At 36.7% G+C, this 24858-nt stretch overlaps 1 protein-coding gene across 5 annotated transcripts in view; it reads right to left on the reverse strand.

The window, feature by feature from the left end:
• The window catches only part of UNC80 (unc-80 homolog, NALCN channel complex subunit), a gene marked incomplete at both ends in the record, with an annotated part of 239774 nt that overhangs the window by 147989 nt on the left and 66927 nt on the right, over positions 1 to 24858 (reverse strand). For 3 of the 5 annotated variants that reach the window (XM_079710608.1, XM_079710607.1, XM_079710604.1), the window contains 4 exons: positions 6516 to 6688; positions 21565 to 21661; positions 23010 to 23116; positions 24568 to 24782. In XM_079710608.1, coding sequence (XP_079566734.1) covers positions 6516 to 6688; positions 21565 to 21661; positions 23010 to 23116; positions 24568 to 24782 — 592 coding nt within the window. The remainder of the gene's footprint in view (positions 1 to 6515; positions 6689 to 21564; positions 21662 to 23009; positions 23117 to 24567; positions 24783 to 24858) is intronic. The other 2 variants (XM_079710606.1, XM_079710605.1) reach the window with 1 other exon arrangement.

Genomic DNA, 24858 nt, shown 5'->3' on the forward strand with positions numbered 1-24858 from the left:
TTGTTCCTGATTTTAGTGGAAATGCTTTCAATTTTTCACCATTGGGTATGATGTTTGCTGTGGGTTTGTCATATATGGCCTTTATTATGTTGAGGTAGGTTCCCTCTATGCCCATTTTCTGGAGAGTTTTTATCATAAATGAATGCTGAATTTTGTCAAAAGCTTTTTTGGCATCTATTGAGCTGATCATATGTTCTTTATTCCTTAATTTGTTAATATGGTTTATCACATTGATTGATTTGCATATATTGAAGAATCCTTGCATCCCTGGGATAAACCCCACTTGATCATGGTGTACAATCCTTTTAATATGTTGTTAGATTCTGTATGCTAGTATTTTGTTCAGGATTTTTGCATCTATGTTCATCAGTGATATTGGTCTATAATTTCCTTTTTTTGTGATATATTTTTCTGGCTTTGGTATCAGGGTGATGGTGGCCTACAATCAAGATTACTCTACCCAGCAAGGATCTCATTCAGATTTAACAGAGAAATCAAAAGCTTTTCAGAGAAGCAAAAGATAAGAGAATTCAGCACCACCAAACCAGCTTTACAATAAATGCTAAAGAAACTTCTCTAGGCAGGAAACACAGGAGAAGAAAAAGATCCACAAACCCAAACAAACCCAAAACAATTAAGAAAAGGGTAATAGGAACATACATGTCGATAATAACCTTGAATGTGAATGGATTAAATGACACAACCAAAAGACACAGACTGGCTGAATGGATACAAAAATAAGACCCATATATATGCTGTCTACAAGAGAACCTCTTCAGACCTAGGGATACATACAGATTGAAGGTGAATTGATGGAAAAAGATATCCCATGCAAATAAATCAAAAGAAAGCTGGAATAGCAATACTCATATCAGATAAAATAGACTTTAAACTAAAGACTGTTACAAGAGATAAGGAAGGGCACTACATAATGATCAAGGGATCAATCCAAGAAGATAACAATTGTAAATGTTTATGCACCCAACATAGGAGCACCTCAATACATAAGGCAAATGCTAACAACAATGAAAGGGGAAATCAACAGTAACACAATAATAGTAGGGGACTTTAACACCCCACTTACAACAATGGATAGATCATCCAAACAGAAAATAAATAAGGAAACACAGTCTTTAAATGACACAACAGACCAGATAGATTTAATTGATATTTATAGACATGCCACTGGAAAGTGGCACAATACACTTTCTGCTCAAGTGCACATGGAACATTCTCCAGAACAGATCACATCTTGGGTCACAAATCAAGCCTTGGAAAATTTAAGAAAATTGAAATCGTATCAAGTATCCTTTCTGACCACAACACTATGAGATTGGAAATCAATTACAGAAAAAAAAAAACTGTAAAAAACACAAATACATGGAGGTTAAACACTGTGCTACTAAATAACCAAGAGATCACTGAAGAAATCAAAGTAGAAGTAAAAAAATACATAGAAACAAATGACAATGAAAACATGATGACCCAAAACCTATGGGATGCAACAAAAGCAGTTCTAAGAGGGAAGTTTATAGCAATACAATCTCACCTCAAGAAACAAGAAAAATCTCAAACAATCTAAACTTACAGCTAAAGCAACTAGAGAAAGAACAAAAAAACCCAAATTCAGTAGAAGGAAAGAAGTCATAAAAATCAGAGCAGAAATTAATGAAAGAGAAAAGAAAACAATAGCAAAGATCCATAAAACTAAAAGCTGGTTCTTTGATAAGATAAACAAAATTGATAAACCCTTAGCCAGACTCATCAAGAAAAAAAGGGAGAGGATGCAAATCAATAAAATTAGAAATGAAAAAGGAGAAATCACAACTGACACCACAGAAATACAAAGGATTATAAAAGACTACTAGAAATGACTATATGCCAATAAAGTGGAAAACCATGAAGAAATGGACAAATTCTTGGAAAGGTACAATTTTCCCAGACTGAACCAGGAAGAATTAGAAAATATAAACAGACCTATCACAAGTAATGAAATTGAAGCTGTAATTAAAATCTTCCAACAAACAAAAGTCCAGGACCAGATGGCTTCACAGATGAATTATATCAAACATTTAGAGAATAGCTAACACTGATCCTTCTCAAACTCTACCAAAAATTTGCAGAGGGAGGAACACTCCTAAATTCATTCTAGAACATATTTAAAAGTGAAGCATTTCTGAAAGTCAGGAAGCAGATGAAATCAGGTATTAAGTGAAACCAAACACAGAGGATACAAAAGTTAATAGTACATTTAATAGAAGACAACTTGTGAATGCTAGAGTAATCTCAAGGGTCTCCTAACCCAAACAGAACAACTGCAATTGCTACACTTGCACAATGATGGTAAAAACAGGATGTTACTATGATTCAAACATATTGGACATGCAGCTATATCTTCCTTCCTCTCAGTTCTCTTGCCAGGATCCACCAGTGACTTCAATTCCTTCACTTTTCTGTACCTGAGAAACTGAAGTTGAATGTACCCTCATTTGGGGACCATATCCTGGCTTAACCCTTTCTTCTTATGTCAACAAATAAGACAATGAATGTGAAGGTGCTTTATTAACTATGACATACAATGAAAATGTTACTTTTGTTATATTCTACCACCACCTCTCTCACCACTGCCGCCACCACCACGACTACCATCACCACCAACATTACCACCACCATGAGTACCATCACCACCATCATCACCTATCCCTTTTTTTTCAACCAACCAGGTCTACCTGGATTCTGTCTCTGTTTCCTTTAAACTGTGACTGATTCTGACCTCTGGACACTCCTTGGCCTTAACCTAGAATCAAAGATTCTCAGATACGAAAGAAACTCATACTAACCACCCCCTTCTTGAGTCTCCCTGTACTTCCCCATTGAGTCCAGTGTAGTGACAAAGAGCTAATTACTTCTCAATGTATCTACTTCATCACTAGACATCTACAGTGATCAGAAAATGCTTCTTTACTTTGAAGCTTGAAGACACCACTTATAAGTATCAAACCCCCTTTATTTTATTTATTACCATGAGATTAATAGGATTGAGAAGGTCAAGCAGGGCCAGAGTTGGTCCAACAGGAAAAGAAGAAAGGAGAATCTAGTGATCTGGTAAGTACCTGGCCATAGTCTTATTTGGAGGAAGTAAAATAAATTTTAAATGTTTTCTGGAATTCAGCCATGAATTAAATCTCCTTGAAAACTCTAATCATTATAGCAGTTGGAAATCACATAGGTATGGAACCATCTGATGAGAGGGAATGAAATTCCAGCATCCAAGAGACTGATTATTTTAAGAAGAATATTGATGAATACTTTTATAATCTCCATTCAGAAGCCAGTATTAATTTGTTTGATTGGGATTATTTTTTTAAGAGCCTATTGATAACACGATTTTATTTATTACTTTTAAATTTTATTTATTTATTTGTTTGTTTGTTTGTTTTTGGCTGCTTTGGGTCTTCATTGCTGCGTGTGGGCTTTCTCTAGTTGCAGGAAGCAGGAGCTACTCTTTGTTGCAGTACACAGGCTTCTCATTGTGGTAGCTTCTCTTGTTGCAGAGCACAGGCTCTAGGTGCATGGGCTTCAGTAGTTGTGGCTTGCAGGCTCTAGAGCACAGGCTCAGTAGTTGTGGTGCACGGGCTTAGTTGTTCCAGAGCATGTGGGATCTTCCTGGACCAGGGCTCAAACCCGTGTCCCCTGAATTGGCAGGAGGATTCTTAACCACTGCGCCATCAGGCAAAGCCCTCGACTGGGATTATTTTTTAAACTTTCAAATGTATCACTCTCTTTGTGACAAGCCTCCTGTTTCTCCCATGACCACATATCTTATAAAGCTTAAAAGTTTTTATGTAGGAAGCAGTTATTCCTACTGTTTTTACACCATCAATGTTAATAAAATCATTCCAACTACTTTATTAAAGAGTCTCTCTTTGCCAATAATAATACATTGAGATTGTGTTCTTCCCATTTTTTGTTTCATGGGTGGGTTTTGGGGGTGTTCATGAACCTTCTGATATTACAAGCTGAATTTTGTCTGTAAGTGTAATTCTCTCCATAACTCTCCATAGCTTTCATTCAGTTCTTAAAGAGTTTATGACTCCAAAATGTTAAGAATCACTGGTTTAGTGGGTGAATGTGAATCTTTAAAGTTGAAAATCTCCTATATGTTCCTATTATAAATTCATCATGTATTCACATGATTTTTTTTTCCAAGAAAAGATTCAATTGCTTTTGGACCATTAGAAATCATTTGCCATCTTCTTTATTATGGAGACCATATACACTTAAGTACATTTTCAGTGTATCAAGAGGCACTCTTTCTGATTTACCTAAATAACTTTTTTTTTTCTTTTTTACAGAGAAAGTATACAGTATTGCTAAGAGAGTCCTGAATAGAATCAGAAGGTTCTGCTCTGAGCCCAGTTTTCACTTCGACTGGCTTATATGACCTTGAGCAAAGTCACCTTAGCTCTTGGGGCTTTTGTTCTCTCATGTGAAAAATGCGTGAATGAAAAGAGTGGCTTGGAGTCCAGTACATGATATGCATTCATGTGGAGACTTCACTCAGGATCTCTGAAAGAGTTGTGGGTGTGGGGCTGAGGCTTTCCAGAAGAGGGAAGGACAATCCATTCTCTCTGTCATCAGGTGCTTATTTTACTGACTGTTGTCCAAATGCTATTATCCTAACATTGTCCAATTTGTATGGGCAGCTGTGCCTCTATCTTTCTCTTCCAACAGTAAGTTGAAGTAACATGATTCATTATTATCATTTTCTTTACACTCAGACAGTTGCTGGAGAAATCTGGTGTCTCACTTGTCTAAAAATTTTCCAAAGTATCTGTGACTTTAGGATTGAAACAAAGATGGACATAATAGTACATCTGGAGCAGTGTAGCATAAACTACCCATAAAGTTCTAATGCACCATTGTTATTGTGTATTTAACCATTGTTCAACTAGTTTGCGTCATCTTCACTTTCTTAATCACATTTAAACTATCAGGTTTAAAATACAGAATTTCTATTTTTCACATTTTAAAGTTCCTATAGTGATCTCACATAATTTTTTAATGAGAGAGTCAACATGGTATTGTACCAAATATAAGGCCTGTTCTAATCTTGCTCTATCCTTTCCTGGCTTTGAACTCTGGCCAGTTGGTGATTAAAAAGAACCATGCATGACTCAAAAGAGTGACAGGCTGGTTTCCTCTCTCCCACTTAGAAAACAAGAAATTGGCTCTTTGCCTTGTCAGCTCTCTTGCTTTAGATAGGCATCTCACTGTTCTTTGACTGTTTGATTGCCACATGCCTCAGCTCTCCTGGAGACCTGTGACTGTCTACATTTTATAGTCATCATAGCATATATCAGTACACATTAAACACTTTGGAATTTAAAAAAAAAACTTTCAAAGACCAATGTCCAGGAATCGGAAACTGACTGAAAAATCTTAAATAACCACAGGTCATCATTCTGGGTGATTACAGTGGTATTTGTATTTTCAGCTTAAGTGAAGCTACATACCTTGCTGGTCACTAAATATCATGAGAGCAAAAGCTATTAATGTCACAGAAAAATGTCATGAATTATATTAAAAGGTTTGGACTATTTTCCAAGGTAAAATATGAGTGGCAATTGGTTACATATTCATGTGTTATAAAAAGGGATCATTTGTAGGCAGGCTAAAGGGTTTTTGTTGTAAAAATGTCTATTTTAGTTTTTCTTTTTAAAATGTGAATACAGAAGACTTTTATTTCTTGATATTTACTTGGAATTTTGTACCTAGTATTTATATAGCCTATGAAGAATTTATTAAACCAGAAGATAAATAAAGGAAATTGAAAGATTGTGTTCAAAACTCATATCTGGGTCTCGTTTATTTGACAAAAATACTTTCTAAACAAGATCCACATTATACTCTTGAATCTCTTACATGTGTATAAGGCTACACAATGTTCAAGGTGCTTCTGTGCAATTAATTTCAATTGATCCTTGCTTCATATTTTCCCTCAATTAATATGCAATTAAACCAAGACAGAGTTTAAAGGACTAATACATGACAGACATGACTAATAATGTAATAATAATAATGACCTAACTTTATTGAGCAACTGCTATGTTTCAGGCATTATGATGAGAACTTTACATCTAATATCTCATTTAATCCTCACACTAACCCTAGGAGGTAGGCATAATACTATTATTACTCTTAATCTCATTTTACAGGGTTTAGCTAATAAATGTCAGAGTGATTTTAACCCAGGCAGTCTCATTCCAGAACCCTCATATACTTTTAATCATGATGCTATACAGAATATATTTATTAAGATTTTTTCCCCTTTCTTTTCATCTTTCACCTTACTACCTTTTCCCCTCCTCTTGCCACTAATGTTGAGGGAAAAAAAAAAAAGACCAAAAACGTAACCCCATAGCTAGGCTTTGGAGTAGGGATTCATGCTTTCCTCCATTAGCAGAATTAACTGGAATGGGATACAGAGTGAGAAAATTCTTCCAACAACTTACAAGATCCAAGGCGGCTGCCAAGATTGATGCATCAGGAATTGTCCCTGGCTCACAGCAGTTTAACAGAAACTGAAAGCGCTTCATGCCTTGTCGGATTGCTCCAAGATTCACCACGTTTTTGCTTTTTCCGCCATCTTGGTTGGGAGACAGATGGTCATCAAAACTGTGGCAACCTGTAGGGGTTTTCCCATGTTGGAGGAATGAAGGAGAGAGGGTATAATGGTTGTAGATTAAAAAAGAGCTTTGAAGTTTCAACAATGCATTTTCTGTAGTGTTGGCCTAAGAACTTTTTCCTGAACTACACTTCCCTCCTCTCTATCTAATGCTTGATCTGGACAACTTGACTTTTAGGAATCTGAGGACACATAGCATATGTAAATAAGGGGTCTTATATAACTATTTTAATATAGGGTCTGATCCATGGAGAACAGACTTGTGGTTGCCAAGGGGGACAGGTGGGTGAGGGAGGGATGGATTGGGAGTTAGGGATTAGCAGATGCAAACTATTATATATAGAATGGATAAACAACAAGGTCCTACTGTATAGCACAGGGAACTATATTCAATATCCTGTGATAAACAATAATGGAAAAGAATGTGAAAAAGAATGTGTATATATATATATATATATATATATATATATATACACACACATATGTATACATATATATGTATGTATATATATATGTATATATATGTATGAATGTATATACATATATGAATCATTTTGCTGTATAGCAGAAGTTAACACAACATTGTAAATCAACTATGCAGCAATAAATTTTAAAAATTAAAAAAATAGATAAATATAGGGTCTGATCATTTTGCTTTCAGGTCTCTTCTCTAATACTGCTAAGAGGATTATTTAAGATGATTCTGCCTGTAACTAACTTCTGTTTTTATGGAAGATGCAAAATCACTGTGCAATTTCAGATCTATTACAAAAAACTGATATCAAAGACAGTATCTTGATATCTTAGTTACAATGCAAAGAATCACTGATTATTAGAGTTGTAAAGGACTTGAGAGGTTGGTCATTTAATGCCAGGATTTCCAAACCTGCCTGTGCATCAGAATTATCTGGGCAGTTTTTGAATCTTATTCAGAAGTTCAGAACCAGAGTCTCTGAAAGAGGAGTATAAGAATGTGTGCTTTGTAAAGCCTCACAGATGATAAGGATGCAGCCAGCCTGACCCCACACGGTGGTCAGACGTTTAGGAACCACTGATCCATTCTCACTTATTTTTCCATAGTTAAACTGCATATGAATGAGAATCAGTCTAGAGCTTCTTAAAATGCAGACTATCAGATCTCATCGCTAGAAATTTGGATTCCATAGGTCTGCAGGCTATGTATATTTTTAACAAACATGCCACATAATTTTAATACAGAAAGTCTAAGGATCACACATTAAGGAAGAATAATACAAAGCACTGTTTTTCATTTCTTTTAACCCCAGGTACGTTTTTAAAAACCTAAGTATCTCATAGCTTTTCTATAGCTTCTAGTATATATGTATATATACACACATATATATATAATATTTAGTTTATCTTACATAATGCTATAATATTGAATATAGTTTTAAACACCAAGCCCAAATTACTTCCCATGACTCTGAAATGTACTTTCAGCACGTAAGAATATAACCCTTGATTTAGTGCTTGGCTTAATGTGTGCTGACACCATTCATTTGCGATGTTGCCAACTCCAGGTCCTCACTAAGTCACAGATCCCAGTGCAGGAAACGGCTTTCTCACCTATTCGAACAAAAATAACTTGATACCTCCCACCCACTGCCCCACTTTCCCACTTGCTGCCTAAACACAGAAAAAGTGGTCCTCTTAGCCTTTGCTCTCAACTAAGGTGCCCTATACGCAAGCAGGTAATGATTGGTGGTTGCAGATGTATGGTGAATAATTTACTCCTATTAATAAACACTAAAGTTCACAAATTTGCATTTAAAAATCAGATCCAGAGTTGGATGTACCCCTTTAATAACTTGCATTCTTTGTAAATAAAAGGGTGATATTTACAATTATGAGCTTGGTTTACTATGAGAGTGTGTAATAGTGGAAAAAAGTGAGCACCTGTTCTTTTAGAAAATGCATCCTCTGGAAGCAGTTCAAGTTGGGGAAAAGATTCCTTTGGACTTTATTACCACAAGATAAAAAATTATGGCATGGGGCCTGAACCAAGATGGCGGAGTAGAAAGACTTGTTCTCACTCCCTCTTGTGAGAACACCAGAATCACAACTAGCTGCTGGACAATCATCAACAGGAAGACACTGGAACTCACCAAAAAAGATACCCCACATCCAAAGACAAAGGAGAAGTCACAGTGAGACAATAGGAGGGGCACAAACACAGCAAAATCAAATCCCAGAACTGCTGGGTGGGTGATTCACAGACCGGAGAACACTTACACCACAGAAGTCCACCCACTGGAGTGAAGGTTCTGAGCCCCACGTTAGGCTTCCCAACCTGGGGGTGCGGCAACAGGAGGAGGAATTCCTAGAGAATCAGACTTTGAAACCTAGTGGGATATGATTGCAGAACTTCGACAGGACTAGGGGAAACAGAGACTCCACTCTTGGAGGGCACACACAAAGTAGTGTGTGCATTGGGACCCAGGGGAAGGAGCAGTGACTCCAGGGGAGACTGAACCAGACCTACCTTCTAGTGGTGGAGGGTCTACTGAAGAGGTGGGGGGTGGCTGTGGATCACCGTGGGGACAAGAACACTGGCAGCAGAAGTTCTGGGAAGTACTCCTTTGTGTGAGCCCTCCCAGAGTCTGCCAATAGCCCCACCAAAGAGCCCACATAGGCTCCAGTGTTGGGTTGCCTCAGGCCAAACAACCAACAGGGAGGGAGCACAGCCTCACTGATCAGCAGACAAGGGGATTAAAGTTTTACTGAGCTCTGCCCACCAGAGCAAGACCCAGCTCTACCCACCACCAGTCCCTCCCATCAGGAAACCTGCACAAGCCTCTTAGACAGCCTCATCCACCAGAGGGCACACAGCAGAAGCAAGAAGAACTACAATCCTGGAGCCTGTGGAACAAAAACCACATTCACAGAAAGACAGACAAGATGAAAAGGCAGAGGGCTATGTACCAGATGAAGGAAAAAGATAAAACCCCAGAAAAACAACTAAATGACGTGAAGATAGGCAACCTTCCAGAAAAAGAATTCAGAATAATGATAGTGAAGATGATCCAGGACATTGGACAAACAATGGAGGCAAAGATCAAGAAGATGCAACAAATGTTTAACAAAAACCTAGAAGAATTAAAGAACAAACAAACAGAGATGAACAATACAATAACTGAAATGAAAACTACACTAGAAGGAATGAATAGCAGAATAACTGAGGCAGAAGAACGGATAAGTGACCTGGTAGACAGAAGGGTGGAATTCACTGCTGCAGAACAGAATAAAGAAAAAAGAATGAAAAGAAATGAAGACAGCCTAAGAGACCTCTGGGACAACATTAAATGCAACAACATTCACATTATAGGAGTCCCAGAAAGAGAAGAGAGAGAGAAAGTACCCGAGAAAATATGTGAAGAGATTATAGTTGAAAACTTCCTTAACATGGGAAACGAAAAAGCCACCCAAGTCCAGGAAGCACAGTGAGACCCATACAGGATAAACCCAAGGAAAAACACGCCGAGACACACAGTAATCAAATGGGCAAAAATTAAAGACAAAGAAAAATTATTGAAAGCAGCAAGGGAAAAACAACAAATAACATACAAGGGAACTCCCATAAGGTTAACAGCTGACTTCTCAGCAGGAACTCTACAAGACAGAAGGTGAAGTGATGAAAGAGAAGAACCTACAACCAAGATTACTCTACCCAGCAAGGATCTCATTCAGATTCGATGGAGCAATCAAAAGGTTTACAGACAAGCAAAAGCTAAGAGAATTCAGCACCACCAAACCAGATCTACAACAAATGCTAAAGGAACTTCTCTAAGTGGGAAACACTAGAGAAGAAAAGGACCAACAAAAACAAACCCAAAACCATTAAGAAAATGGTCATAGGAACATACATACAGATAATTACCTTAAACGTGAATGGATTAAATGCTCCAACCAAAAGACACAGGCTTGCTGAATGGATACAAAAACAAGACCCATATACATGCTGTCTACAAGAGACCCACTTCAGATTTAGGGTCATATACAGACTAAAACTGAGGGGATGGAAAAGGTATTGCATGCAAACGGAAATCAAAAGGAAGCTGAAGTAGCAATACTTATATCAGATAAAATAGACCTTAAAATAAAGAATGTTAGGGCTTTCCTGGTGGTGCAGTGGTTGAGAGTCAGCCTGCCAATGCAGGGGACATGGGTTCGTGCCCCGGTCCAGGAAGATCCCACATGCCACGGAGGGGCTGGGCCCGTGAGCCATGGCCACTGAGCCTGTGCATCCGGAGCCTGTGCTCTGCAATGGGAGAGACCACAACAGTGAGAGGCCTGCATACCGCAAGAAAAAATAAATAAATAAAGAATGTTACAAGAGACAAGGACACTACATAATGATCAAGGGATCAAACCAAGAAGAAGATATAACAATTATAAATATATATGCACCCAACATAGGAGCACTTCAATACATAAGGCAACTGATAACAGCTGTAAAAGAGGAAATCGACAGTAACACAATAATAGTGGGGGACTTTAACACCTCACTTACACCAATGGACAGATCATCCAAAATGAAAATAAATAAGGAAACAGAAGCTTTAAATGACACAATAGACCAGAAAGATTTAATTGATATTTATAGCATATTCCATCCAAAAACAGCAGATTACACTTTCTTCTCAAGTGCACATGGAACATTCTCCAGAATAGATCACATCTTGGGTCACAAATCAAGCCTCAGTAAATTTAAGAAAACTGAAATCATATTAAGCATCTTTTCTGACCACAACGCTATGAGAATAGATATCAATTACAGGGGAAAAAACATAAAAAACACAAACACATGGAGGCTAAACCATACATTACTAAATAACCAAGAGATCACTGAAGAAATCAAAGAGGAAATCAAAAAATACCTAGAGACAAATGACAATGAAAACTCCACAATCCAAAACCTATGGGATGCAGCAAAAGCAGTTCTAAGAGGGAAGTTTATAGCTGTACAAGCCTACCTCAAGAAACAAGAGAAGTCTCAAGTAAACAATCTAACCTTACACCTAAAGGAACTAGAGAAAGAAGAACAAACAAAACCCAAAGTTAGCAGAAGGAAAGAAATCATAAAGATCAGAGCAGAAATAAATGAAATAGAAACAAAGAAAACAATAGCAAAGATTAATAAAACCAAAAGCTGGCTCATTGAGAAGATAAACAAAATTGATAAACCATTAGCCAGACTCATCAAGAAAAAGAGGGAGAGGACTCAAATCAATAAAATTAGAAATGAAAAAGGAGAAGTTACAACAGACACCGCAGAAGTACAAAGCATCCTAAGAGACTACTACAAGCAACTCTATGCCAATAAAATAGACAACCTGGAAGAAATGGACAAATTCTTAGAAAGGTATAACCTTCCAAGACTGAACCAGGAAGAAATAGAAAATATGAACAGGCCCATCACAAGTAATGAAATTAATACTGTGATTAAAAATCTTCCAACAAACAAAAGTCCAGGACCAGATGGCTTCACAGGTGAATTCTATCAAACATTTAGAGAAGAGCTAACACCCATCCTTCTCAAACTCTTCCAAAAAATTGCAGACAAAGGAACACTCCTATACTAATTCTATGAGGCCACCATCACCCTGACACCAAAACCAGACAAAGATACTATAAAAAAGAAAATTACAGACCAATATCACTGATGAATATAGATGCAAAAATCCTCAACAAAATACTAGCAAACAGAATCCAACAACACATTAAAAGGATCATACACCATGATCAAGTGGGATTTATCCCAGGGATGCAAGGATTCTTCAATATATTCAAATCAATCAATGTGATACTCAATATTAAGAAACTGAAGAATAAAAACCATATGATCATCTCAATAGGTGCAGAAAAACCTTTTGACAAAATTCAACACCCATTTATGATAAAAACTCTCCAGAAAGTGGGCATAGAGGGAATCTACTCAACATAATAAAGGCCATATATGACAAATCCACAGCAAACATCATCCTCAATGGTGAAAAACTGAAAGCATTTCCTCTAAGATCAGGAACAAGACAAGGTTGCCCACTCTCACTACTATTATTCAACATAGTTTTGGAAGGCCTAGCCACAGCAATCAGAGAAGAAAAAGAAATAAAAGGAATCCAAATTGGAAAAGAAGAAATAAAACTGTCACTGTTTGCAGATGACATGATACTATACATAGAGTATCCTAAATATGCCAACAGAAAACTACAAGAGCTAATCAATGAATTTGGTAAAATTTCAGGATACAAAATTAACACACAGGAATCTCTTGCATTCCTATACACTAATGATGAAAAATCTGAAAGAGAATTAAGGAGACACTCCCATTTACCATTGCAAGAAAAATAATAAAATACCTAGGAATAAACCTACCTAGGGAGACAAAAGACCTGTATGGAGAAAACTATAAGACACTGATGAAAGAAATTAAAGATGATACCAACAGATGGAGAGATATACCATGTTCTTGAATTGGAAGAATCAATATTGTGAAAATGACTCTACTACCTAAAGCAATCTACAGATTCAATGCAATCCCTATCAAATTACCAATGGCATTTTTTACAGAAATAGAACAAAAAATCTTAAAATTTGTATGGATACACAAAAGACCCCAAATAGCCAAAGCACACTTGAGGGGGAAAAAATGGAGCTGGAGGAATCAGACTCCCTGACTTCAGACTATACTACAAAGCTACAGTAATCAAGACAATATGGTACTGGCACAAAAACAGAAACACAGATCATTGGAACAAGACAGAAAACCCAGAGGTAAACCCATGCACCTATGGTCAACTAATCTATGGCAAAGGAGGCAAGGATATACAATGGAGAAAAGACAGTCTCTTCAATAAGTGGTGCTGGGAAAACTGGACAGCTACATGTAAAAGAATGAAATTAGAACACTCCCTAACACCATACACAAGAATAAACTCAAAATGGATTAGAGACCTAAATGTAAGACCAGACACTGTAAAACTCTTAGAGGAAAACAAAGGAAGCACACTCTTTGACATAAATCACAGCAAGATCTTTTTTGATCCACTTCCTAGAGTAATGGAAATAAAAACAAAAATAAACAAATGGGACCTAATGAAACTTAAAAGCTTTTGCACAGCAAAGGAAACCATAAACAAGACGAAAAGATAACCCTTAGAATGGGAGAAAATATTTACAAATGAATGAATGGACAAAAGATTAATCTCCAAAATATATGAATAGCTCATGTACCTCAATATTAAAAAAACAAACAACCCAATCCAAAAATGCACAGAAGACTTAAATAGACATTTCTCCAAAGAAGATATACAGATGGCCAAGAACATGAAAAGCTGCTCAACATCACTAATTATTAGAGAAAAGCAAATCAAAACTACAATGAGGTATCACCTCACACCAGTTAGAATGGGCTTCATCAGAAAATCTACAAACAACAAATGCTGGAGAGGGTGTGGAGAAAAGGGTACCCTCTTGTGCTGTTAGTGGGAATGTAAATTGATACAGCCACTATGGAGAACAGTATGGAGGTTCCTTAAAAAACTAAAAATAGAATTACCATTTGACCCAGCAATCCCACTACTCGGCCTATACCCAGAGAAAACCACAATTCAAAAAGACACATGCACCCCAATGTTCATTGCAGCACTCTTTACAATAGCCAGGTCATGGAAGCAACCTAAATGCCCATTGACAGACAAATGGATAAAGAAGATGTGGTACATATATACAATGGAATATTACTAAGCCATAAAAAGGAACGAAACTGGGTCATTTGTTGAGACGTGGATGGATCTAGAGACTGTCAAACAGAGTAAAGTAAGTCAGAAAGAGAAAAACAAATATCGTATATTAACACATATATGTGGAAACTAGAAAAATGGTACAGATGAAACGGTTTGCAGGGCAGAAATTGAGACACAGATGTAGAGAACAAACGTATGGACACCAAGGGCAGAAAGCCACCGGGGTGTGGGGGTGGTGTTGTGATGAGTTGGGAGATTGGGATTGACATGTATACAGTGATGTGTATAAAACTGATGACCAATAAGAACCTGTTGTACAAAAAAAATAGAGAAAACTTATTTTTTAGGTTTATAGACGTGTGTAATTAAAAAAAAATAAACACTTCTGTTACCTTGAAAAAAAAATAAGACTATACATTTTCTTGTAAGCACAGCTTTAGTCACATCCAAGTTTTGGTATGTAATATTTTTATTATCATTCTGTTCAAATTATCTTCTAACTCCAAATTGTGAATTTTTTTGGGGGGGGTTACTTAGAACTAGTGTATTTCATAACTTCTAGTTACTTTTTTTGTTACTGATTTGTAGCTTAACTACAAGTCAAGAAACACACTTTGTATAATTTTAATACTTTGAAATTTGTTAAAATTTGCCTTATAGCACAATATGGTCAGTTTTTAAAATGTTCCAAGTGTGCTTGAAAATAATTTGTAATTTAGTTTTGGAGTATAGTGACTATATACCTGCTTGTTGAATCAAAGTTGCTGCTTACATTATTTAAGTTTTTTATATCCTTACTTTTTTTGGGGGGGTGTCTACTGGTTCTGAAAGAGGTATCCTCTATCAGTGAATGACAGCAGTATGTTAAATCACCTATTATGATAGTGAATTTGTCTATTTTTTCCTTGTAGCTCTGTTGCTCTATATAATTTGAAGTTAAGTGCATACAAATTTAAGACTTCTTGGTACATTGAAAAAAAAATATGGCATGGCATGAAAATAATTCCCAATTCCTGGTCAACAACTTTTAAAATGTCTCAGCATCATACTGAAATATGTAGGTGTGAAATGGTATGGTGTCTGGAATTTGTTCCATAACACATTTAAAAAAAATGAGATGAAGCAAGTTGGAAAAATATTTATCATTATTGCAAGTGGGCAATGGATATTTGGTATCCTTTGGGTCCTTTTTACTCTTTGTCTACGTTTGAAAATTTTCATAAGCACAAAAATGGCTCAGGGGCTTCCCTGGTGGCGCAGTGGTTAAGAATCTGCCTGTCACTGCAGGGGACATGGGCTCAAACCCTGGCCTGGGAAGATTCCACATGCCGTGCAGCAACTAATCCCCTGTGCCACAACTACTGAGCCTGTGCTCTAGAGCCTGTAAGCCACAGCTACTGAAGCCCGCGCGCCTAGAGCCCATGCTGTGCAACAAGAGAAACCACCACAATGAGAAGCCCATGCACCACAATGAAGCGTAGCCCCCACTCGCCACAACTAGAGAAAGCCCGTGTGCAGCAACAAAGACCCAACGCAGCCAAAAATGAAATAAACTAAGTAATTTAAAAAACCCCAACAAGGTTCTACTCTATAGCACAGGGAACTATATTCAATATCCTGTGATAAACCCATAATGGAAAAGAATATGAAAAAGAATGTATATATATATATGTGTAACTGAATCACTTTGTTGTACAGCAGAAATTAACACAACATTGTAAATCAACTATACTTCAACAAAATAATTTTTTTTAAAAAGAGCTCAGATTATAATTAAAATATTATTCTCAACATTTCCCATATTTCATTCCTTATGGGTACATTTCCTTTTCAGGTACAAATATTCCATATTGAAAATTCTATATTCAACAACTTCAGTATTTTTTTTCCATTTAGTATAGCATATTTTGTATTAAATGCAAAAGGAAGTAGCACAAGAAGAATCTAAAGGTGGAAAAAATTCAGAAGACAGAACCTCAAATGGTATACAGAAGGTAAAGCTAGAAACTACAAATAAGGAACAAACGTTTCTTGGACAATGCTGTTTCCAGACAGCTGCCTTTCAAAATATTACTTTATTTACCCACTGGACATTACCAAAGCTATCAGAACAGGTAACTCTTGTTATTTTTCCTATCTATATATAACTTTATTAATCATTTATGTACAGCCCTTTGATAGATACACATATCACAGGAAATCTCATCCATTAAAAAAAATTATAACCTTAATAGTACCTAAACTTAAACCTTGAATTTAAGATAGATCCCAAGTAATATTTTTCTTTTTAGTGAATCCAGTTGTTTTATTATTTCATACTATAATTAAGATTTAAGATACATTAAGTGATAATTCTAAAATTTGTAATAGAACTAATTTATAAGGATGGATGGTAAAAAAAATTTATTCTTATTTAACTAATTTATTAAAAACAGTTGTCATCATTTTATTAAAGGAAGCATTAAGAATAAGTATCCCACCATTTTTTCCAATATTTTTGACAAGCTAATTAATTCTAAAAGAAATGTATTCAATATTATGAAAGAAAGTGTCATTTTGATTGAAAGAACTTCAGAAACAATGCAGTTAAAGAGTATAAATAAAATAATTAAGAGAAAAGTGATCAAAACAATCTTTCTCAGCAAGAACCTATTCTGTGAAGAATCATTCACAGAATGATGTACACTTATTACAGGTAAGAAGATCAGCAGAATCCTACGAGCCCAGGACATAAGGATCACGTTGTAAGTAAAAGCTATTTACAATGGAAAATTTCCATTGTATCTATAAAGCATTAATAGATAACAATATATTTACTAACTTTTTGAGCACTTAGTATGTGCCAAGTACTATATGAAATATTTTATAATTTATTTTTTAAAAAATTTTGTAATGGTCATGTAAGATAGATCTTTAAAGATAATTAAAAAGAGAGAGAGAGAGAATGAGAGAGAAGAGAGACAGAAAGATAAAGAGAAAAGGGACAGGTGAAGTAGCCTAGTCTAAGTTTATGCAACAGAAAGTGATAAACTCAGAATTCAAATCCAAACCTAGCGACAACCAGCCTGTACTCTTACCACTCTGCTACACTGTGTCTCTAGAATACCTGAATGTTTATGTTGAAAGAGTTCAGACCTTTACATACTGCTGAAGGTAGTGATTATGTCAGGAAAACTACTGTAATAAATAAATCAACACTGTACATGTTACAAACTGATTGTAAAGTTGTACTCTGCTGACATTTCATATTGTAATACTGAAAGAAATGTTGAAAAGTAATTTGCCTATAAAAGGTAACTCTTCTATATCAATCTTTTATATAAACTTACTAGAATGTAAGGATGCCTCTTGGCTTCCTTGGCCATGATTAATTTTTTAGTCTCAGTACGTTTTAGTTGCATTTATTTACTATTTTTTAACATTAAATTTATTGAGGTATGATTTACATAGAATGCATTTTTAAAAAGCTGTTAAATCCCAAAGGAGCATTTCAAAATCTAGTATTTCTTTAAGAAGCATTTTCCATACAGTTTATGGCAGAGCTGAGCACAAAGAAGATATTCAGTAAGTTTTGCTGATCAGCTGAAAAAAAAAAAACATTGCTTTAATGAAATATCTTCCCTCATATAGAGATATCATGATTTCTAAAATAAAATATTCTTAGTGAATAGAAAAATATAGAAGAAAAAGATAGCTGGTCTGTGAATGTAATTTCAGTTCTGGGTAAGAAAAAATAGCTGGTCTGTGAATGTAATTTCAGTTCTGTTAAATGTTCAGCAGATGTATTTTTCATTTGTTGAATAATTTTTTAGATTGAAAAATTTCTATCACCTATTGCATTTTATCTTAGCTTAGTGAAGTTCAGGTACTACATTGAAATTGAGGGTAAGAACGTTTCATATTTGCTTTCTTTAACAACTTTAAAGAAAGAAACAGAAAATATGCAATTAAATGAAAATAATTTAAATTTGAAGGAAAAAAAGACAATGCATCTATAATGGATGCATGGGGATCATTTATTCACATATTGCAAAGTAAAAAAGAAAGAAAGAAGCAAAAGCAGGCTCAAAGTTAGAAAGATATTCACAAGGTCAAGGATGGTAGTTGTTGCAAAATACAATGTTCTTAGATTAGCAGATAATGTTCTTTTGGTTTTTTAGAATAGCTGGGGATACCTGTCTTTTGCAAGAGATTCTGAAAGAGTTAACTCACAGAATACCTTTTATAATTTTTAACAAGCCAGAGATCGTGGACAAAGAATGATGATGTACAAGCCATCTTCTTTTGCCAGTCCAAAGCACAAAAAATATTCCAAAATCAGTCCTAGATTTTATCATTTTGTCTTCTAGACACACAGGAGGAGACTGTCTGTATTATAGGTATTGTTGACACAAACTCATCCTAGATTCAGGCTGTATGAATATTCTGTATCAGGGTCTTTTCTATTTGTGAATGGAATATAAAAACTATGTGAAACAATAGTTGAAATCTGTAAGAACAGTGGATGAGGAAAACTCAAAATCCAGAATGAACTAAGTGTTATGAAACAATAATGATAACATATTTGGAACAAGAGTAAGAGTAAAAATACTGACCTATTACATGAAGAAGGGAGTGTAAGGAAATCAAAGGAGGGTAAACAACTCAATTATGCTTTCATACTTTCTACTAAGGAGAAAAATTCACAGATGGGAGAGTACAGAAAAGCTTCATTAAAAAGGCACCAAATGCGGGCTTCCCTGGTGGCACAGTGGTTAAGAATCTGCCTGCCAATGCAAGGTAAACAGGTTCGAGCCCTGGTCCGAGAAGATCCCACATGCCGTGGAGCAACTAAGCCCATATGCCACAACTACTGAGCCTGTGCTGTAGAGCCCGTGAGCCACAACTACTGAGCCCACGTGCCACAACTACTGAAGCCCACGTGCCTAGAGCCCGTGCTCCACAACAAGAGAAGCCACTGTAATGAGAAGCCCGCTCACTGCAAGGAAGAGTAGCCCCCGCTCACAGCAACTAGAGAATGCCCACGCACAGCAACGAAGACGCAACACAGCCAAAAATAAATAAATAAACAAACAAACAAATAAATAAAGGCACCAAATGTGAAAGACCCTAGTTTCTGAGTTTAAGCCTCAGTTCCATCAAATTACACTCCAGTGCACAGAAATGACCTGGAGATGCTATCACAGTACTAGTCAAATGACATCCAGCTAACACAGCACATACCTAGAGAACATACTTTAGTTCCATATTTCATTCTCAAAGAACCACCACAAAAATGTCTTTATAACACCGACAGTTTTGAACACTAGATATATCTGTAAAATATCATGAGTGGAAAGAGTGCAAGAGGATTGAAAATGACAAAGATCCCAATTATTAGGAAGATTCTTTTTTTTTTTTTTTTTTTTTTTTTTTTTGTGGTACGCGGGCCTCTCACTGTTGTGGCCTCTCCCGTTGCGGAGCACAGGCTCTGGACGTGCAGGCTCAGCGGCCATGGCTCACGGGCCCAGCCGCTCCGCAGCATGTGGGATCTTACCGGACCGGGGCACGAACCCGTGTCCCCTGCATCGGCAGGCGGACTCTCAACCACTGCGCCGCCAGGGAAGCCCTATTAGGAAGATTCTTGAAACCATAGACTAATAAGCCTGATGTGTGTCCTAGCCAAATTCTGTAAGAGAGAATTGGATAGGGAAGAACATTAAAAAAAACAAAAACATAGAAGTAATCATAGACACCACTGTAGTTTACTGAAGAAGACAGCGTGTTGAACTGTTGCATTCCTCCTTTTGACAGAGTTATAAAGATATCAGTGAGATAATTTTTTAGTAAAGTCTAATGATGTTTTTTGTATAAAGTAGGAAAGTGTTTGCTGATCACTAGTAAATTAAATGTATGGTTGGCTGAAAAACTGTATCCACAAATTGTTAATCAATAAAAGTCAACTACATGTGCTCTAGGAGCTATTTCTTTGTATTTGTCCTGCTTTGTGAGAATATCAACAACTTGGGTGAAAATAGGGAAATGTATATGTCTCTGATGATGGATTTTTATAGCACAATTGTAGAGAAGAAAAGATTCAGAATTCCTGGACAAGTGGCTTAACTACCCCCAAGTTAATGAAATAATACATTTTATTTATTTTGAGATGAAGAATGAATAAGGGCTACATCAAAGTAATGCATGATATTTGTTCATGTGAAGGACAGGTGGCAAAAGTTAATCCAAAATTCAATACAAACCAACTCTGTGATGTGAAAACAGATAATTCAGTCTTAAATTGTGTTCATCCACTGGCTGTATCCCTGGGAGCTTAACAGTTACACTATCTATTACACTGATTAAAGTCAAATATAGTGTATTGCATTCCATCTGAAGCACCATATTCTGTAAAGCACATCATCTAATGAGAATACACAGTAAAATGAAATCAGGTTGGTGATGGATCTAGAGACTCTTCTATGTAAGGGAAAAAAAAGGAATCAACAATATTTAATGAGCAGAAGTGAGATCAAAAGAGAGAACATGAAATAGATAATAGGTGAAACTGGCATTATGTGGGTATGAGTGTGCGCGTGTGTGTGGCTACAGATATCATGACTAGGACTAGTGAGTCAAATTTATGGATAAGTATATTTTCAGCACATAAGGAAAGACTTTCTCACAATGAAAGCTATCTAGTTCTGGAACAGGTTGCTTTGTAAAGTAATAAACTTGCCCTTGGTGGAAGTGTTCAGAGGGTGGCCGGCCACCCGTCTGGGCTACAATGTGCAGAATTCCTAAGTAGATAGGTGGGTGGATAAAAGGATACCTGGAGTTTTTTTTTAGAACTCTCAGATTTTAATAAAGGACAGAAGAGCAGAAGAAAAGGCTGTGTCTTATTCTTTGCACACCCAGGGCCCACTAGGGAATGAGGAACATGGTAGGACTTCCATAAATGTTGCACCAAATTGATAACAAACAGAGAAGCTATAAATAGTAGTACAAACAACACACATGAGAAAGAAATGAGTAAGAAATCAATGCAAATAGAAAGTAGATCATTTTATCTAATCAAATGTTTGTTCTGTGTAATGAAAGTTGCATGTAATTCTTAGGCCAAGTGACATTTACCAAGACGCTTGAAGAAATTCTCCTCTTCGTCTCTCCCGTTTTCTATTCCACTCCCTGGTCCACCTTCAGAAAGCTTTACAGCACTAGTGAATTTGACCTGAGAAAAAAAAGGACAGTAGTCAGATAACTCAATTCAAAGAAAATTCTTTGTGTTTATACTAACCTTTACCTTGAAAAATAAGTTGTTTAGAATATAAAGGTCACTTCATTTCTTTTGGCTTCCACATCTGGTTAGCTAGTCTGTATAGTTTATTCCGATGTGCCAAAAAAGACATCACTTATAACTATAATTTGAAGGAGAGTCTTGGTCAGAGATTGAAAGTATAATAATAATAATAATAATAATAATAATAATAATCAGGCCCTATGAAAATAATGTAGTGAACAATTGAGATATTCTTAGAGTTTAATTTTGATAAAGTCCAAACTCAAATTTATGAACAAGTCATATTCATCCTTTACAACCAACACCACAACTGAGAATCAGATGAAAGTAAAAGATAGCCAAATAGAAGATTTCAAATCTCTATGAAAGAACTAGTATAAATGAATTTATAATGTGTACTATAACTAAAGTACAACAACATGTTTTTTTCCTAACACTTAAAATGTGTTTGTTTACAGCAAAGCAAGGAAGCTATGGACCTCACAGACTCTCAAATACTTGGCCAAATTTTAGTAAAAAGAATATGAAGGAGGAATTATAAATATATCTTCTAAATGTCTTATAAGGTTGCTATAATCTTTTTATAATTCCAAAATATTACTTTAAAAAGAGATAGAAGAAAACTGGTTTTAGTGAGATTCAAAGAAGAAAGAGTATAAGCAAATAATTTGTATATAAAGAAATGTAATTCCTATTACATGCTGAAAATTACAGCAACCAGGCCATGAATCAGCCACAGGGAAGACTCTTATCAGAAACGGATTTCACTAAGAATCACGACCTTTTCCAAACTCCATGCTACTACAATGCTTAACAGTAGAAGCACTTAGTGGGAAAAATCATCCTGAGCTTCTTTATCCTTTTCAAAGGGGAGAACGGTTCAGATGGTAGGAAAAGTAGGGAAGGAAAATAAATGGTGTGTGTGTGTGTAAAAGAAATCACTATACAACTATGTGTCCTTGGATAGGAGCCTGAGACGTTAGGATTTCATTAAATTAAAAGTATTAAAAGTAGCTGGGAATTAATACCTATATACTTCTCTATATCTGCATTACATTTTTATTTATAGTTTTTGTCACTTTTTTCCTTTCTATGACTGCCTCATACTAAGACATCTTAGTTTCCATAGTTCACTTAAGTTTCCAAAACTTACTTACCTTGAAGAGAATTTCTTCAGCTCCTCCTTATTTGGCCCCTCCAGGTGTTAAGAAGTTCTCAGCCCTGACATTTTTCTATCAGCGACTCCAACATTCTCTTATGTAAGTAATGTCCTGTTTACCTTGGAGCTTTGCCTGATGAAAGAGAGGCGGTCCACAGAGCTGATATCCAGGAGGTCCTCCACACCATCTGCCAGGCCTGAGAGGGAGGATCGTTTCAGCCAGTTTCCTAGTTAATAATTTTTAAAAAAATTAGACCATTATAGCATTTTCTCCCAAATGGATTAAACAAAAAAGTTGGCATGTGCCCAAGAAGCAATGAAAGTTACATGACTTGATGTAAATAAAAGTGAAAACAAAGTGTCTTCGAAATGTACATGCTTTGAATAAAAACATTCAGTGTTGGACTATAAAATTACATGACTAAATCAGAACAAAAAGAACCCGGGCCTCTTGCATGATTAAAACCGTAATCCATACAGTTCTCTTTGACAGCTTTCACATCTTCCGTTAAGTCCTGTTGATTTTACCTCCTAAGTATCTTTCAAATATGTCTACTTCTCTCCACCTACACGGTCACCACCCAGCCATTACTTATACCTGGAGCACAAGGGCATCTTTCTATCTGGTCCCCCATATCCACTCATGCTCCCTCCAATGTGTTTTCCATGCAGTGATCTTTTAGAAAAAAAGTTTACTTTCTTATGTTATCCCCCTGTTCAACATCCCACCTCGGCTCTGTAGGGCTGTAGAATGAAGAGCCAACCTGACCCGCAAGGCCCACACGCTCTGGTCCCTATGGCTTCACCATAGTCATGCAGCCACTCGTCTCAGTTCTTCCATGTCCCTCCCTCCTAATACCTTTGCACACTGTACTGCTACCACCTGGAGTGCTCTCCTTCCTCCTTCTCGAAAGTACCCTGCAGATCTTAATATCTCTTCCTTCAGGAAGCCTTCCCTGATTCCTGCCTCTCCTTCCTCTCATTTAGATTAGGTCTCATCCTTGCATGATTTTAGGGCACTATATATAGTGCCCTCATAAAATTGATAGTTTGGGGACTTCCCTGGTGGTACAGTGGTTAAGAATCGCCTGCCAATGCAGGGGACACAGGTTCGATCCCTGGCCCGGGAAGATCCCACATGCCACAGAGCAACTAAGCCCATGCGCCGCAACAACTAAGCCTGTGCTCTAGGGCCCAGTGCCACAACTACTGAGCCCGCATGCTGCAACTACTGAAGCCCATGCACCTAGAGCCCGTGCTCCACAACAGGAGAAGCCACCGCAGTGAGAAGCCTGAGCACTGCAATGAAGACCCAATGCAACCAAAAAAATTCATAGTTTGCAACTCTATTTAGTTGTATGATTATCTGCTTTAGTGACTGTCACCCCTAATAGATTGTAAATTCAGCACAGTCAGGCATTGTGAAATTCTGCTCACCATTTAATCCCTGAATCCTAGCACAGTGTTTGCACACCATAGAAGCTCATAGGAAAGGTTTGAGAAATATCTGCTGAAAAAAATGAATGAATGAATGAGTAAATGAAGGAGTCAGCCTAGGCTTTGTGACTGGAAAGCTTTCCCTTTCTCTACCTTCCCATGAGTTGCTCTGTTCTGATTGTGAGTTGGTTTGAGGACATTGCAGGGAATAAGAGAATCCATAAGATAAATACAGACATACTTTTACCTATGGGGAGTTTAAGCTTCTTTCGGAGGGAAATTCTACGTGACCGAGAGCGGGTGCGCCGGTCAGAGGTGGTCCCCGAGTGAGCAGTGGTGCATTCTGAAGTGTCCTGCTCAGACTGGCTGCTGGTGTCACTCGCCGCACTCTGGGATTTGAACATCTTGCGCCAGAAATCTTTCCGCCCCATGTTGCCCCCTTGCATTTGTTCATCGCTGAAAGCAAGCAGAGGAGAGGGTTAAACGTCTGAACACATGTGAAATTCTCTTAAATTTCTTTCAACCTCCTGCC

This window comes from Hyperoodon ampullatus, assembly GCF_949752795.1.
Source record: "Hyperoodon ampullatus genome assembly, chromosome: 8".
Lineage (NCBI taxonomy): Eukaryota > Metazoa > Chordata > Mammalia > Artiodactyla > Ziphiidae > Hyperoodon > Hyperoodon ampullatus.